The sequence below is a fragment of the Cyprinus carpio genome, chromosome B12 (genome assembly GCF_018340385.1).
Source record: "Cyprinus carpio isolate SPL01 chromosome B12, ASM1834038v1, whole genome shotgun sequence".
Taxonomy (NCBI): Eukaryota; Metazoa; Chordata; class Actinopteri; order Cypriniformes; family Cyprinidae; genus Cyprinus; species Cyprinus carpio.
Window position 1 is genome coordinate 7,716,323 of NC_056608.1, and position 17,760 is coordinate 7,734,082.

General features: G+C 35.6%; 1 protein-coding gene across 2 annotated transcripts in view; it reads left to right on the plus strand.

Annotated features, from left to right (window-relative positions):
* Window positions 1-17,760, plus strand: part of LOC109054073 (retinoic acid receptor alpha-A) — a 128,908-nt gene that overhangs the window by 64,805 nt on the left and 46,343 nt on the right. For both annotated transcript variants that reach the window (XM_042735172.1, XM_042735173.1), the window contains exon 2: window positions 2,618-3,090. In XM_042735172.1, the coding sequence (XP_042591106.1) occupies window positions 2,943-3,090 (148 nt within the window). In that variant the 5' untranslated portion in view covers window positions 2,618-2,942. The remainder of the gene's footprint in view (window positions 1-2,617; window positions 3,091-17,760) is intronic.

Here is a 17,760-nt window from a genome sequence, read left to right on the forward strand (position 1 = left end):
GCCTCTCTCGCAAACATTGACCTTTTCAAATGAGTACAATATGTGATCTGTGTGACAACACAAGACTTCAGGTCAAAAGCTCTCTGTGTCATTCTGTGTACAGTGAGACAGGCAGCAGAAATCCTTTTTGAAAGCCTGATTGACATTTCACTGTTTCAATAAAGCAAGCGCTTGAAAGAATGATGTAGGACACATAGAGAAAAATAAAGGCATAATTAGTCAAAGTGACCTACATAGTTATGTATTTGTATGTGTGTGTGTGTAGGTGTGTGTGAGAGAGTGTGTTTATACCTGCTTAATTATTATTATTTACTTTTTTTATATACCGTTGCTGTTCTCACTTCTTGGTTCCATTGTTTATTTGCATTAAAAATGAATGTTTATGATATTTGTGTTGAATGCATGATAATATTTCACAGTACAATTCAAAGGTTTGAAGTCTATATTTTTTAATGTTTTTGAAATAACGTTCCTTTGCTTATGAAGGCTGCATTTATTTAATCAAAATACAGTAAAATAGTAATATTTTGAAATATCATTATAAACAGTTTTCTATTTTAATATATCTTAATGTAATTTATTCCTGCCATGGCAAAGCTGATTTTTCAACAGTCATTACTACAGTTTTTAGTGTCACATGACTCCTCAGAAATCATTCTGATATGTTGATTTTGGTGCTTATTATTATTATCATCATCATCATTATTAAAAATTGTTGTGCTACTTAGCATTTAAATGGAAACCATGATACATTTTCATCATGGTAAATAGAAAGTTAACAGAAAATAGAAATCTATTTGAAATAGAAATAATTTATAACATTACAAATGTCTTTACTGTTACTTTTGATCAATTTAATGCATCTTTACTTTACGATTAATTATTGCAATTAAAAAGTATTAATTACTTAAGGTATTACAAGTATTAGTTAATTAAAAATAAATGAATAAATAAATTCTACTGAGCAGTACTACTGATACAGGAGATGGTGATGCTGATGAAAGCTTCTTATTAATATATAATGCTAAATTTTGTCCAGAGCTGCTAAATTCAGTCCAGACCTTCTGTATCTGGTCCTGAGATGCTGAATGTTGTCCAGTGCTGCTGAATTTGGCTCAAAGCCACTGAATTCCATGCGATACTGATAAATTTGTTTGAGAGCTACTAAATTTGGAATTGCTGAATTCAGTACTATTTACCTGAATAAGTTGAATAAGGCTCTCTTTTAGTGTATCAGTACCACTAGTAATCCCGCTGCGACCACACACACATTTGGTGATCATGTCGAGTGCATTTCTGCAGGTGCATGCACACTGGCATTTCACGTAATTAAAGGTTGACCTTTCTAATAGAGGCACAAATGTCAAGGGGTCCTTCTCATCTGACAAGCAAGAGTGCCTAGAGGGCAGTGTGTGTGTGTGTGTGTGTTTGGGTTTAAGATGTTGGCAGAGCATCAAGATTTCACACTGCCCTACATTAGCACTTCCTGTCTCATAGGCACTTTCAGTTATTATAATGACAAGCACAAACACACACAAATGCCAGAGTGCAGAAACATGTGCAATCCATATAAAAACACATGACTCATATTTGTTTATGTGATCTTAACTTCATGATATGCTGTGTGTCCAGGATTCTGGCTGAGTGCTAAACATAGCTTGCAGTGTGTTGTGCGTGCACACTGCACAGACTGTGTCCTTGGCGCTGATCTGAAAAGTTTCAGCAGTGCCCAAATGAATGAAATACAAGTTTGCATGCAACTATGTATACATGTGGCGTGTGAGTGGGTTGTTCCCTGTAGACACAATTTGGACGCTTTTACAGTCTCAAGGTCTGTTGGTGGTTTCTGGCTTTTGCTGTGTTACATCACTTGTATCAACTTACATCAACTCGACATGCGGCCTTATTCATATAAATATAACTTAATTATATTATTAATTATATTTTAATATACATATATCATAATTACATTGATTTTTTTAATTCAAAGGTGTTTGGCTGACAAACAGTTTGGGTACTCCTTATTTAGAATGTACTTACTGATTTCAAATTATGAATCTTTATATTTTATGTAATTGCAAGTTTGTGGACTTGTTTGACTAGTTGTATAACTGCTTCCTTAACATCACAGCACAGGTAAATGACCTTATTTTTGTGTAATTGCAGAGTAGTTCCCACATAAAAAAGACAGGCCTCTTAACAGCCTATAAACATGTTCTCAAATTGATGAAATATCTATGACCACGCCTGACCAACATAAAAAGAGGAACACATGGCTCGGTGTCCTTTTTACATGTTGTGTGTGTAAGCGCTCTTCTGAAATGATGTGGTGTTCTGAAGAGAAATTATCTTTCTTATAGTGTCTGCAACACTTGACGCAACACTCTGACGGCATCACACACATCGATTTACACCATTTAATCAAAAGAACAGGATTTATTTGAATTACAGAAAGGGTGTTTAATTTCTGTCAAATTCTCATAGCGTTTATTAGGCCCTATGTTTATTTTTGGGGATAGCGTTAAGGGATCTAAAAGTGAACCACTACTTTACTTTGTACAAAAGCATTCCATATTTTACTTGCAATTAATCTCACTCTCTCTTTTTCAACCTGTAGGAATTCTAACAGAAGAGGAAAGTGGAGCACATCACAAATGCTGATTCTTGTATTCATTAAACAGAATCAATTCTTTTTGGAAATAAACTCAATAGGCCTGTGTGATATGTGAAACGACCCCTACAGAAAACCCCCTGGCAGCAAAATAGAGTCACTCCTCCATTCATCTGTCTAGAAACACCGTTTTCTACCAGTGTCACACGGAATAAGCACATCCACTCTCTCTTCTGAACACTCATATGGGTAAATAATCTCCAGAAAGCATCTAATTGGAACATCATTTTGGATTCTTCCGTGTGATTGTGGGCGAACTCTAGCGGTAGCCATGTCTGGTAAGGGCAACCCCAGCCCACACCTCAATGGCTTCCCAATGGCCCACTATTCCTATTTCTTCCCGCACATGCTGGGGGGGCTTTCTCCACCCTCTCTGCCCACCCTACCCCTCAGTGGATACAACACACCTTCACCAGCCAGTGAGTATGCCATCAACCCCTGCTCAATGAATCGTGATTGATTGATTGATTGATTGATTGATTGATTGATTGATTGATTGATGCGTTGGGATTCCATTTTGTGTTGAGTGTTGAGATTAAGATATATTCATTCTTTTGTTGAGTGCATCACAAGAAGTTTTTACATCACTTTTTTATCTGTAGTATATATCCTAAATTTATATATCAAATATTCACAGTACATTTTAGCATTAATGTAGTACTCTGTCTGAAGACTGAGTCCATATTTTCAAGGTCTTGGTCTTATCATTCAATCTGGGGCATTTGGACTTGACCTTGGTCTGTTGTCTGTGATGGTTTGCATGTCTCTAGACTTAAGCACAATGTGAGTGCGCTGCAGAGGTTTGCATGACATTGACGTGAAACTGGGATTTATTAACTCCCAGTCGAAAGTTCCATTCATTATTGATTTTTTTTTTATTATTATTAAGAGGTCTCATCTACTTCTTTACGATAGCGTTCTATATGCTCTTAAATATAAAGGTTTTGTATTGTCATCTGTGGTTCCATGAAAAACCTTTAACATCCATGGAAACGTTTAATTGCACAAAAGTCTCTTTATAGTGGAAAAAGGTTCTTTAGAATATTCTTAGCACTAAGAAAAAAAATGGTTATTTTAAGAACTGTTTCCTGAAAGGTTCTTTGGTAACCTAAATGGTTATTCAATGGCAGGGGTGGCCAATCCTGATCATGAAGATCTACCTTCCTGCAAAGTTAAGCTCCATTCTGTTAAAATGTGACAACAATGCCATAGAAGAAAAATTTTGATACCCCTTTCAATGAGCAATTCTTAGAAGAACCATTTTATTTCTATGTGGTCTCAGTCTGCTTCCAAACAAACTCTTGAAAACAGGCTAAAGACATCTAAATGCACCAAGAACATAATGTGAATATGAAGCACATCTGTTTTTTCTCGTCATTGGAACTATGTTTTCCATTTTGGTACAGGTGTTGGGAACCCCATATGCAGTGTGCAACGGAGGAATTCCTGGCACTGTTTTGACTCCTTTACACATTTTACAAACTCTTTATGAGTTCTCAGCTGGTAAAAATACCACCATATGTATACATTTACAATAAACACATTTAGCCCAGCACAAAGCATTGGGTATATTAGGTTCAGTATTAAAAAATAACATTGTGAACTCTAATCAAACTTGAACTAAATGTATAGTATTCTTTGTTGTTCTAGTCCAAAAGAACCCGGAGAACAGGTGTGAACATCCTATAAATAACCTTTTGTACAATGGAAAGTTTTCATGGGTGTTGAAGGTTCTTTACAGAACCATTGATGCCAGTAGAGAACCTTTATTGTTAAGAGTGTAAGTCTGAAAAACACAACTGAACCAGCTCATTCAGATCTTCAGGAGCACTTAATAATTACAGAAAGGTTTGTTGGAGAATGGTTGTAACTGAACTCTGCAAGAAGGTAGCTCTCCAGGAGTGTACCTACTGGATTCTGCTGCTTTCAGTTGTTTGTTTGAAATACTGTTGCAGAAAAAAAAAGGGAACAATTTGGTTTTGCCTGAATATCTTGAGCCATGATTTGCAGGTAATGCTTCTTGTCAATATACTCATTGTAACTCTGCCCAAACCTCCAATCTCGTGTCATTGATTGGACTCTGGGTTAGCTGCATGGCGCCTGACTCCAGTTAGCTTTCTGAGAAATCATTATCCTAAGGATTCACATTTTTTCACCCTGCACTGTGAATGTTTGCAGAGAGTGTGCAAAAAAGACATTTTAAGCAAGCTTGTTGAAGCAGACTGTGTACTAACAAACATGTACGGTGTGGCGTATTGCCGCTGTGATCCAGACTCAAGCTGCTTCGAATGTTTGTGATGGTTAATTGAAAACTCCAGGGTCAGAACTCGAGCTAGAATGATTTGTATGACATGAATTATTGAACGTCTGGATGATGAATCTCGTACTGATGGCTCTTCAGAAGAAACAGAAGTGTGATATGAATCACTTCCTCTTTGAGGCAAAAGAGTGTGTATATGAGGCTTTCATGGCAAATGATGTTATGTGCTGTGTTTACCAAGTGAGGTGCTTCCTTCCCTTTCACAGAACAAACATTTCCTGCCTGTAAACAGCAGTTGGAGCGCAGGACACCAGCTCTTCCTGTGCACACGGCTTTCTCTTTCACACATACATTCACTCTCACTGTCATGTCACTCTTTTCAACCTATTATTAACCATTACACTAATACATTTTTTAAATAAATATATATATATATTTGATTAAACTGCACATTTAATGAACTGTGCTAGTTTCATATCTCTTCTATTACTCCATGGTATCTTTTTTTTCCAGACCTGCATTATAGTACAGTAAGTATATTTAACTACTATGTACTAACATTTACATACAAATCTCTAATTAATTTAGGTAATTACAGTATAATTACTCTGCTGACCTAAACCCAACCTTAAACCTAATCATTCCACAAAACCTGAAAATTGTTATAATATTATCATAACTATTATTATTTGATGTAATTACATAATAATTAAAGGAAATTTGATTATTTATGATGATGACTTTTGTACTTTTTTCCACCTTTTTATTGTTCCCAGTCAAAAATGTCCTGCCCCAAAATAACATTTAAATACTGATCCATTTTTTTTTTTTTTTTACTCAAAAACTGAAAGCACAAGCTTAGATCATTGAGGCCTACAATGATACAAGTTAACAAAAAAGACAGAATTCAAGATTTGGTCATAATAGACATCGCATAATAAGAGATTTACAATAAATTTTTTAAAAGGCTGGTTATTTTTGACTGGGAACACCAGATTAGATCAATGATTTTCAGCACAACACAAGCAATAAATGCAGTTTAACTATTGAAGATTGTTTAGTTTCAAAGTAGCTGAACATTTTCATGTTGTAATATAAAACTGTTGCAAAAAGTGTGTGTGTTATTTGCTGTTTTTGGTTGGAATGTTCTATGTGTCAATATTGGTGTGTAAATGGCCAGGTGGATGTGGTGAAAGTGGTCACCTCAAGGTATGTGTGTGTTTGTGTTAGTGGAGCAGGTGGTTTTGCTCAGTCTTGGTGGTCCCTATTGAGAGGGGGTCCATGTGGGTGGTTGAAACCAGACTAAACGTGAAAGGGAACTCTAACACACAGTCACGATAGTTTATTAATATTGAAAAACTCATAGCTGTCACAGCAGCTCCATTTTGTTTGCGTTTTGTTTTGTTGTTCTATTTATTCTTAGAAGCGGACTGTTTTTGCATTGTGTAAATGTTTTTAAAAATGGATCTGAATTTTTGAATTTGACAGATTTAGTATGGTTTGTGGGGAATTTTGTTTAACAGCTGCTGGGTGTGTGTTGTGCAGAAGTGCAAAAGCATCGAGAAATGGATTGCTGTGGATTTGCTGTTTTTGTGTATGGCAGACACGTTGCTGAATATTCACATTACTCATATTTCACACATATTTCATTTCATCCATGTACACATTCATCTGTGAGCATTGCATAAAGAGTGTCAGGTTTTCGAGACCCTGGCCTTTGTCCAAAAGACTCAATGAACAACATTGCATGTGTGGGATGTGGTGGTCTTCTTAAAAGAGATGGCAAAGTACTGTACCCTCTCTGGACATTTCTTTATTATTATTATTTCTCAAATTCATGTCCCAGTTCCATATGACACTTACATATTTTCTGGATTACAGGCATGTGGATCAGAAGAAAAAGCAACTACCAATAATATGTAGGCTATTTATCTATTTGTGCTTTGGATTATTTTCTTCTGTAAATTTGCGTCTCCACACCCATTTCACACTACTGTACGTCAGTATACTTTACAATAGTAAAAAGGTAATTTACAGTGTGTTACCCAACTACTTTATAGTGCAACAATTAAGTCAGCTATATTAACAGTTTTATGATGTTATAAAGAGGTCTGTTTAAATAAGAGGTCAGGGTCAGGTCTTTCTCTCGCTTTATACATTAACAATCACAGAGGGTGTTAACTAACTTTAAATGTATTTTAAAATGAGCCATTTCAACAAGCCATCTTTAAAGGGTTACTCCATCGCAAAATCAAAATTTTGTCATTAATCACTTACCCCCATGTCGTTCCAAACCCATAAAAGCTTTGTTCGTCTTCAGAACACAATTTAAGATATTTTGGATGAAAACAGGGAGGCTTGAGACTGTCCCATAGACTGCCAAATAAATAACAGTGTCAAGGTCCAGGAAAGTATTAAAGACATCGTCAGAATAGTCCATCTGCCATCAGTGATTCAACCGTAACGTTATGAAGCAACGAGAATACTTTTTGTAAGCAAAGAAAACCAAAATAATGACTAGTTGAATAAAGTTGTTATTTTTGTATTCTTCATGTACAAAAAGTATTCTCGTCGCTTCATAACGTTACGACCTTGACACTGTTATTTACTTGTCAGTCTATGGGACAGTCTCAAGCCTCCCAGTTTTCATCCAAAATATCTTAAATTATGTTCCGAAGACGAACGAAGATTTTACGGGTTTGGAACGAAATGGGGGTAAGTGAATAATGACAAAATTTTCATTTTGGGATGGAGCATCCCTGTAAATAATATTTAGTCCCTGTATGACATATTATGGTGTGTATGGTTTTTTTACTAGTAGTGTTAGTATTTTAATTGAATAATAAATATTCAGTTAAATACCGATGTTTATCCCTATGTTTTTCATTTAGCCACATCAATTAGCATGTGTTAGTATTTGTATTATAAATTATATTCAAGCCAAAATTTATGTTTTATAAATTATAAAAGATATATAATAGTTCTGATTTTACATTAATGCTTTAATTCTTTATAGGTATTGCTGAAGTAATTATTATTATTTATTTTTTTACTTTATTACTTAAATGCTCAATTGCTCATAAAATTGACTGAAAGCATTTTTAAAGTATGTATTTCACAGGTCATCAAAATCTTATTGTTATCCATCTTACAAGTTAACAAGCCAAGTTTTTCAAATTTATGACCAATGAAATCCATTTAAGCGTCAAACATAACTGGTCTAAACTATGGTAATTTGTCCTGGTGAATAGACCTCAGTCACCACAACACAGAGCTTTTGAGCCAAAGCAATATTACACAATTATAAACATAGCTGAAGATGAACAATGTTGACAGTGTCTATCCACAAAAATACTCAAATGCAAATGCATTGGAATTCAGCACTGAAAGAGTATTTATTTTATTTATTTATTTGTTATTTTAACATCTAGTGTGTACTAATATTGCTATGATACTCAGAAAATTACTTTAAGATTATTTTAATGAAAAAAAGTCTGCAGTCAATTTCAATTGAATTGAAAAGTCGATTTCAAAAGCAAAGAAAACAATTACTTTTTACTTTAAATAGATAAGTGTGATTTATGTGGAATCTTTATTGTAATTAAGCGTTTTTGGTAAGATACAGTGTAGATACTGACATAATGATCATACTTTTTGTATACTTTTTACACCCCTGGAAATAAATAATTAAGATTTACTTTCAACCAAGTCAAAAAAAAAAAAAAGTTTATATAAACTCTCTGATATAAACCAAATATTTGCAGCTTGTAGCCATGGAGACTGATATTGTTGATAATAGTATAGTTCTACTGTATCAATGCAAAAAGCTTATGAAAATGATTGGCTTCATTTTATAGATATGAAAAGCTAATCATAAATCTCTTCATGATAAGAACTGCATAGTGTTTATCTTGCAAGCTGACAGTAGCCACACACACACACACACACACACACACACACTGATCCTTCTACACTGGCCTTTCCACCACTGATTATGCAAATTGCCCTATGCTTTCCCTCCTGTCCTGTCTGTGAAAGAATGAGCTGTCTTTCTGTAATCCTGGATGACTCTATTCAGTGGTGAATCCTTCTCTCTCTCTCTCTCTCTCTCTCTCTCACACACACACACACACACACACACATACACACACACACATTCTCACACACAGACACAGGCCTTATGGGAATTTAGCTGTAAATATAGCATTGACACTGTCAGAAACTTCACTGTTATTGCATTAAATACAGCAGAAAATAAAAGTGCTACTTGGGTTTATTTGGGATGTAGCACAATGTCCATTTGTTATATTGCCTCTGTGCAACTGCAGCTGATTTATCAGAATCAGAAAATTGTATCTGCAAACCTACATTGACTCCTGACTGCAAAAATAAATAAATAAATAAATCCCCTTAAAAATCACTCACTGAACTCACATTTCAATAACATTTTCAATCAGAAAATTTTCAGGTTGGTCCAGCCAGTTCGCATGTGTAATGTAGAAGAATAAATTTCACATAAAGAGTTTAATGTAAAGACCAGGCAGCACAGAGCGGCGATTTGTTTTTTTGTTTGAAAGGTGGGATTTACTTTACTAGAGACTATATATTTGGTGTTAATAATACCAGTGATCAACACTGATGTGTAGATTTGTTTGGATCACCATCCGTCTTAAAGTTTTCCTGTAAATCTGCTTCAGAGTGAGTCAGCTCATCATCTTTTCTGTGCAGTTGTAGGCCACTTTTCTTTGGTGAAGATCAGGTGAGCTTGACTTTACAGACCTAAAGGTGAACGATTGCTCAGAGGCTCTCATAAACCTGTAGAGCTGCCAAACAAACCTGCAGAGCTGTCTCTCTCCTCTCATCCATCATTTGACCCTTCCCTTCAGAGATAGGCAGAGAGATGCGGGACGAGTGAGAGACGAGAGCTCCGAGGCACTCTAAATCTCCAGCTCCCTTCACTAAAGAATCAACCGCCAGAGGAAGGAAATTTCTCTGTCAGTCTGCTCTCCCTTTCCATTCATTTTTTGTCCACACCTTCCTCAGGAGTGAGGGTGTCCTGCAAAAATGAGAGAAAGAATAAGAGATGGAAACTTTCAGAAAGGGGCCAAAGCAAATAGTCCGAGTGTGGAATGCTGGGAACACTGATGTTTGCTCAGGTCTGACTCAAATTCTCCAGTCTGAATTACTAACAACAGTCAGGCAAAACAAAGGATTTGGTCGTGACATTTGGTGTATAGTTCATTCCGCTTGGATTACATGTGTCATTATGTTCCAATAATGTGTTATTTCTAATGTGTTTCCAGCATTACCACAAGGGCGATATTTGCAGACATTAGCATAAAGTCTTTCGCTTCAGGTCATTTATTGTCGTGGTGGAACAACAATATGAAGACAATTTTGCTGAACAAGTTAGTAATAATTAAACTGTCAACCTGTTAGCTAGCTTTCCTACTGCACTAACCTTACGTATAACTGCACTTTAGATTGGGACTGTGCACTAGCATTCTTGTTTGTGTTTGCATACTGCCTAACACTGACTGTCCTCCTGACATTTGTAAAACATCTGTTATGTATCTGCAAAAGTCATCCCTGTTGAATAAACCAGCAAATGCTAGTTAGGTATGTTTTGACGCTGGGATGCTGGTTTATGCTGGTCCTTTGCTGGTTTAAGTTGGTCCTTTGCTGGTTTATGCTGGTCATGTGCTGGCAAAGGACTAGCACAAACCAGCAAAAGGACCAGAATAAACCAGCAAAGGACCAGCTTAAACCAGCAAAGGACCAGCTTAAACCAGCAAAAGGACCAGCATAAACCAGCAAAAGGACCAGCAAAGGACCAGCTTAAACCAGCAAAGGACCAGCATAAACCAGCAAAAGGACCAGCATAAACCAGCAAAGGACCAGCATAAACCAGCAAAAGGACCAGCATAAAACAGCAAAGGACCAGCTTAAACCAGCAAAGGACCAGCATAAACCAGCAAGGACCATCTTAAACCAGCAAAGGACCAGCATAAACCAGCATCCCAGCGTCAAAACATACCTAACCAACATATGCTGTTTATTTTTTCAGCTTTTAATTTTAAGCCCTTGAAACAACTTTGCAAAAAAGTATTGTTCTTGTGCTTATTTGATAAGATCGCAAAAATGATTGTATCTTGATACTGTTTTAGATATTGCAGATAACAAAGTTAGTACAGCTACAAGAGAGTTTGATAGTACATGCCAAAACGGTCGTGGTTTTGGTTAGCTATTTTTGTTGACATCTATTGAACCCTTTTGCTAAGGGAATTTTTGGTTATAAATAAAGGGCATCTTCAAAGCTTTATGTTTACATGTCATGTATTTTTATTTAATCTGATTTTATGATATACATATATGTGGTATATGAGCTAGCTCTAGGACAGGAAATTAATTAAACATTCTATAGTTTACCCAAAATAAAATGAATCCCCCTTGGTCTATTCACCAGACATTCTGGTGCATTTTATACACTTAAGCCCAAAGTATCCTTTGGTTTTTATGTGTACACCGTTTACAGTGTGCATAAATTTACAGTGTACAACATTCTTTGCCTTGGCCTATTGTTTATACTTCAGTATTGCTAGACTGTAGTGAGCATAATCTACATTTATATTAAATTTATGTTTGAAATAATATCAGAAAGACATCGGTCCTGCTGCTGTTGGTAAATAACAGAGGTGACATTTTATAATACAAGTATGTTGTCATATTGTCATAAACTATATCCTAATTTGTAGTGAGCCGGGATCCTTACCAGTGCCCAAATTTGTGTACACAATGTACTAATACATGAGGGATCTAGGGAGCTGGTTAAAACACACTCAAAGGTCTTCAGGGTCACTAGAAACTACCATACAGGTGTGTGGAAGTAGGTTATAGCTAAATCCTGCAGTACATTGACCCTCCAGGAGCAGAATTGGACACCCCTTTAAGTAATCGAGATTTCCTCACGTTTGCTTCTGGGAACTGAGCAAAGCATTGTTTATATAAGCTGCCACTGCATTGCATGCCTGTCTATTTTTGTTATAGCATCAAAATCAGAGCCTTAAAACAGATTTGTTTTATAGTAATTATAATACGAATCCTATGGAAGCCTGTTTCCGCCACTGAATAAAAAATAAAAAAAGGTAATTGCGACTTTTTATCTTACAATTCTGATTTTTTTCTTGCAATTCCAACTTTTTTCTCAGATTTGTGTCATATAAACTTGCAATTCTGACGTTTTTCTCAGGATTGTGAGGTATAAACTCACAATTGCGATTTATAAATTCAGAATTGCGGGATATGAACTCACAAATCTGACTTTTTTCTCGCAATTGTGAGTTTGTATCTCACAATTTTGACTTTTTTTTCTTGCAAATTGTGAGTTTTTATATCACAATTCTTACATTTTTTTCTTCTTAAAATTGTGTTATAAAAACTTGCAATTCTGACTTTTTTCTCAGAATTGTGAGGTATAAACTCACATTTGCAAGTTATAAAGTCAGAATTGCGGGATATGAACTCACAATTCTGACTTTTTTCTCGCAATTGTGAGTTTGTATCTCACAATTTTGACTTTTTCCTCAGAATTGTGTCATATAAACTTGCGATTCTGACTTTTTCCCTCAGAATTGCGAGATATAAACTTCAGAATTGTGTCATATAAACTTGCAATTTTGACTTTTTTCCTCAGAATTGTGAGATATACTGTAAACTCACAATTGCAAGTTATAAAGTCAGAATTGTGGGATATGAACTCACAATTCTGACTTTTTTTTCTCACAATTGAGAGTTTGTATCTCGCGATTCTGACTTTTTTTTTCTCAGAATTGTGTCATAAAACTTGAAATTCTGACTTTTTTCTCAGAATTGTGAGATATAAACTTCAGAATTGTGTCATATAAACTTGCAATTTTGACTTTTTTCCTCAGAATTGTGAGATATAAACTCACAATTGCAAGTTATAAAGTCAGAATTGTGGGATATGAACTCACAATTCTGACTTTTTTCTCAGAATTGTGTCATATAAACTTGTAATTCTGACTTTTTTTCAAGTTAGTCCAGTTCTCCAGTTACAATTGTGAGAAAAAAAAAGTCAGAATTATGAGTTTGTATCAGGCAATTCTGAGGAAAATGTCAGAATTGCAAGATGTAAAGTCGAAATTGCGAGAAAAAAAGTCAGAATTGTGAGATAAAAAGTCGCAATTACCTTTAAAAAAAATACAAAAATATTCAGCGGTGGAAACGGGCTTCCATAGAATCCTGTGTAGAAGGGAATCACAGATATCATTGATAGGATTGAATAAATGCCAGTTTGTGGATGTTTGTTCATGGCCTAGACAGTTTAAATGCACCCTTAAAGCAGAAATAGATAAAGGGAGGGCTGTGTGAGTGTGTGTGAAGTGTGTTATTCCAAACTGTTTAGATAATTGAAGCATTTACACAATGTGGGCGCGAAACAAGCCATCTGGTTTGATTTACGCCAATATTGCTTTAATTAGTGAGTAAGTGTGAACGTGTGTGTATTTCTGTATGTGTGTTTTAGCAGACGAGAATGCAGCTGTTGTTGTGTGTGTGTATGTGGATAGATAGCACAAATACTTGTTGTATTGTTGGACTTGTCAGGTTTGTTTGGACTTGATACGGTGGATTTATTTTGATGATGGTTTGGATTTGGATTGTTGATGATGCCTGGAGTTCTCTGAGCTCATGTTTTAACTCAGTAGGATTTGTTTTTTTTTTCCAATAAAAAATTGTTTGTGAACAGAAAGGTATCCTGCTAATGTTTGAAAAGCTCTTTGGACTTTGGTTTTCACTCCCTGCAACAGGAACAATGGATTTCTCTATTCGCTGTCAGGCAGTGTTCTGCATCTATATTTCTGCTCTCTTGCTGTGTTCTGCACATGCTATATGTCTTACTAATTGAAAGCAGCTTTTAGTATGTGTGTGCTGATAGATGTGTATGCGTGTGTGTAGACCGTGCTCAGACGGTGTAGACATGGCTAATTTTCCTCCATCCGCATGAGGCTGCTCACTGCTGGATATAATTGACCCTCTGCTCCTCATCAGCCATTTCTCTGTCCTTCGGTTCCTCCTCTTCATTCCTTCCTTTCCCTCCTCCTCCCATCCTCTTGAAGCTGTTTTGTAGAGATTATACTATATAAGGCTTTGTCTATCATTTTTGTGCATGCAGAAGTGTGCATAGCAGAGTTATTGGTAGTTAACTAAAACTAAAATCATAAAAACTACAATTTTGTTAATTTGCATATATATTTAAAATACTCAAATAAAAATACTAAAAATTCTAAAGTAACACTGGCACATAGCTGTTTATTATTTGTGTGCATTTAATAAGAAATTAAAAAGGAATTTTACTAAGCCTGTAGCTGCCTGGAAAATCACTGAAATTACTTATCATACAGTATATTGCGTACAGTATGTATACGCATGTAAGCTTTTTTCCCCTCTCAGTCTAGAGCTCTAGTTCAGCTTCCTCTGCGTCGTATGGGACTTCAAACGCTGTGGGCACTGTTAGGAACGAGAATTTATTTTCCGTAAGCCTCTGATTTATTAGATTGAAAAATGAAACCACAAATCAAACAGATATTATTCCTTCCAGCTTTAGCAGGAACAAGTTATTACTAACAGGTCTAGATGTGTAGGTCTTTGAGAACGAACGTCTCTGTTCTAAAACATCATGAGGAAGAATTTTAAAGCATCATGGGGGCTCCCAACAAAAGCTATCTTTATTTTGGCCAAATTCAAGGCAATCCAAGCATTCATTCATGACATTTTAAAGGTACGGTAACAAAATAGGCTGTTTACTTCTAAGGAACAGAGAATCAAAATACTCAACTAAATTACTTTTTTTGGTGCATAACTATATATATATATATAACTAACATTATAAGTGGATATCAGCAGAAGAAATAAAATCATAACAGTGGAACCTATAATGACCCTTTTAAATGAACAGAAAATAAACTTAAGCTGCTGAAAGAAACTTCAACTGCAGAGAACAAGAGACAGAAGAGAAGTTTGTGTAGATAAAGAGGGGACTGGGGACTATGGGGGAAGACAGGAGGAGAGGAGAGAGGGGATTCTGTCAGTACATACTGTAAATTAAACAAAGGAAGCAGCATGTGATGGGTCTCACAGAGACCGTTTGTCTGTATGTGTGTGTCTGTGTTAGTGAGAAGGTACTTCTAATAGGTTTTTCCTCACTGTGTGCATGTTTGGGTCTTTTTATTTTTTTTTTATTTTTTAGTAACCCTGACTGTGAAATCACCAAGTCTTAAATTGTGGGGACATCTCAAAACTGTGTGGTTAACATACTAAATAATGTCTTAAAATAAATTTTTCTGTAGTCAGTAGTTCTCATCTAGAGTGTAATAAGTTTGGTCTGCTTCGCTAACAGCAGGAAAAATAAGACTACATTAAATATGCATAATTAGCTTAATATAAAAGTAATCAAAGAAAAATCGCCAGCTTGATATAAACCAATAATATTAAATGACTGAGATATGGAGTATATCCAAAAGTCACAATGACATAGTGTTTTTAATACATGAAACATCTTTATCGGTAACACATTATTTCGTCCACTTTAGACATTCTACTAACAGTAAGTAACTTTGCAACTACATGTCAACTAGCAGTTAGTAGAGTATTAGTAGACTGTCTGCTTAATATCTTCTAACACTTTCTTTGTCAACTTATTGTCAACTTATAATAACCCTAAACCTACCCCTAACACTAACCCTAAACCTACCCCTAACATTGTCCCTAAACCTACCCCTAACACTAACCCTAAACCTACCCTAACAGTCCACTCTGAGAGTTAGTAGACATGTAGTTGCAAATTAATGAGAATTAGTTGACATGTAGTTGACATGTAGTTACAAAGTTACTTATCATTAGTAGAATGTCTAAAGCAGACTATTGAAATAAAGTGTAACCTCTTTATCTTTAGTGATTTGAGCTTCGATTGGCCATTAGTCTCTGTGTGTGTGTGTGTGTGTGTGTGTGTGTGTGTGTGTGTGTGTGTGTGTGTGTGTGTTATTCTGTAAGGCCATTTTTTTTATTAGTTGTTTCCCACAGCTTATGAAGATACACACATACATACATATGCTAAACACTCCTGCATCAACTATTACATTACTAAACACATTTCCAAAAACAGACATATAGATACAAGCTTTATCATTTTTTTTTCTTGCCAGTATACAAAGTGTACAAAATCTAAATTATGTGGTATACATACAGTACATATTAACCAATGATCAGCAATAAGCAAGTTCTTATGTTTTAATTACAATTACAAGTGCAGTCAAATAGTAAATCATACAAATGTGTTTTGTCTTTTTAAATTGGTGTTGTGTTGTGTTTTAGGATCGAAGGAACTAAAACAGAAAAGGCACTTGTAATTTTCTGCCAGAACTGTATCAGTTTTTTTTCTTACAGTATATACAGGTTGTTAAAAATCATCAAAAAAGGAATAAATTAACAAAGTAGCTTACAGTTATAAATAAACACAAATTTTGTGGGTTAGACTAAATTTAATCCAGCTACCCTTAGATCACACTCTGGGAAATAATTTATCCAAGTGGAGCTGTCCAGACTATCTCTCTCTCACTCCTGCCATCTTTCTCTTTCCAGCCAAAGGGGAGGAATTGGGGATGACAGAGGAAGAGAAGAGAACAAGGGAATGGAAAACAGGAGGCGGGTTAAAAAAGTGATTAACATGTAATTATTGTGCTAGTTTGATTTAGTGTGGCGGTTTTTCCAGAAGATTTTGCGAGTACCACACACACACACACACACACACAGACAGCTCTCATCCTGATTTAATGTCTGAAAATATACACACACAGTCAGCTGCTGTATTGTTCTGTCAGTGCTGGTCAGTTTAGTGTGTGTGTGTGTGTGTGTGTGTGTGTGTGTGTGTGTGTGTGTGTGTGTTTGTGTGTTTGTGTGTTTGTGTGTGTGTGTGTGTGTGTGTGTGTGTGTTAGAGATATTCAAATTCAGTTTTAGTGTGTAATGTAATGTAGAAGAAGCAATGTAATATCATTTCACAGAAATGTTGGCACAGGCATGTTTTCCAGTGAGCCTATTTTGTAAATATTATAAGTCTAATATTGTAAAGCCAATGTAAAACCATGTAAAGTCAATAAACTACAAACATAACCAGAAATTTGTCCACCAAGAAACGTACACCCATTTCAAAGAAAGAATTAGAAAATACTATGGTTTTGAATGGAAAATTTATATAAGTGCTTTACTTAAAACAAACATCACATTCTGCTATTAAACCATCCAATCAACATGCCCCGTAGGTTAGGCATTTCAAGTGCATTGCTGTAAATATAGTTTTTGTTTGTTTGTACAAACAGAGGGATTTCAGGGAATTTAAATAACTTTCTGTGGTAAGACCTAAAGTTATCACAGATTGTTGCTTTAAAACTAAATCCTGTGCTGATCCTAAAGTGGTCATTCACTAGAACAAGAGAAGTGTTAGTTCATGGTAGTTTGACAGGAGATTATGTTTCTTAATCTTTTTTTCTATCTTCGATATTCAATCAAACACTCACACTCTAGACATCACATAACATGGTGAAAACTATAAAGAGAGTGTGTTGATCATGATGTCAGAGCATGTGTGTGTGTGTGTGTCTGTGTGTGAGAACGCAGCGCAGAGGTTTCATGAGGATGAGTAGATAAATGATCTGCTTTTGTGTCACACATCTAATGGTGAGAGGTCAGCAGTGTGTGTGTGTGTGTGTGTGTGTGTGTGTGTGTGTGTGTGTGTGTGTGTGTGTGCATTGTGAA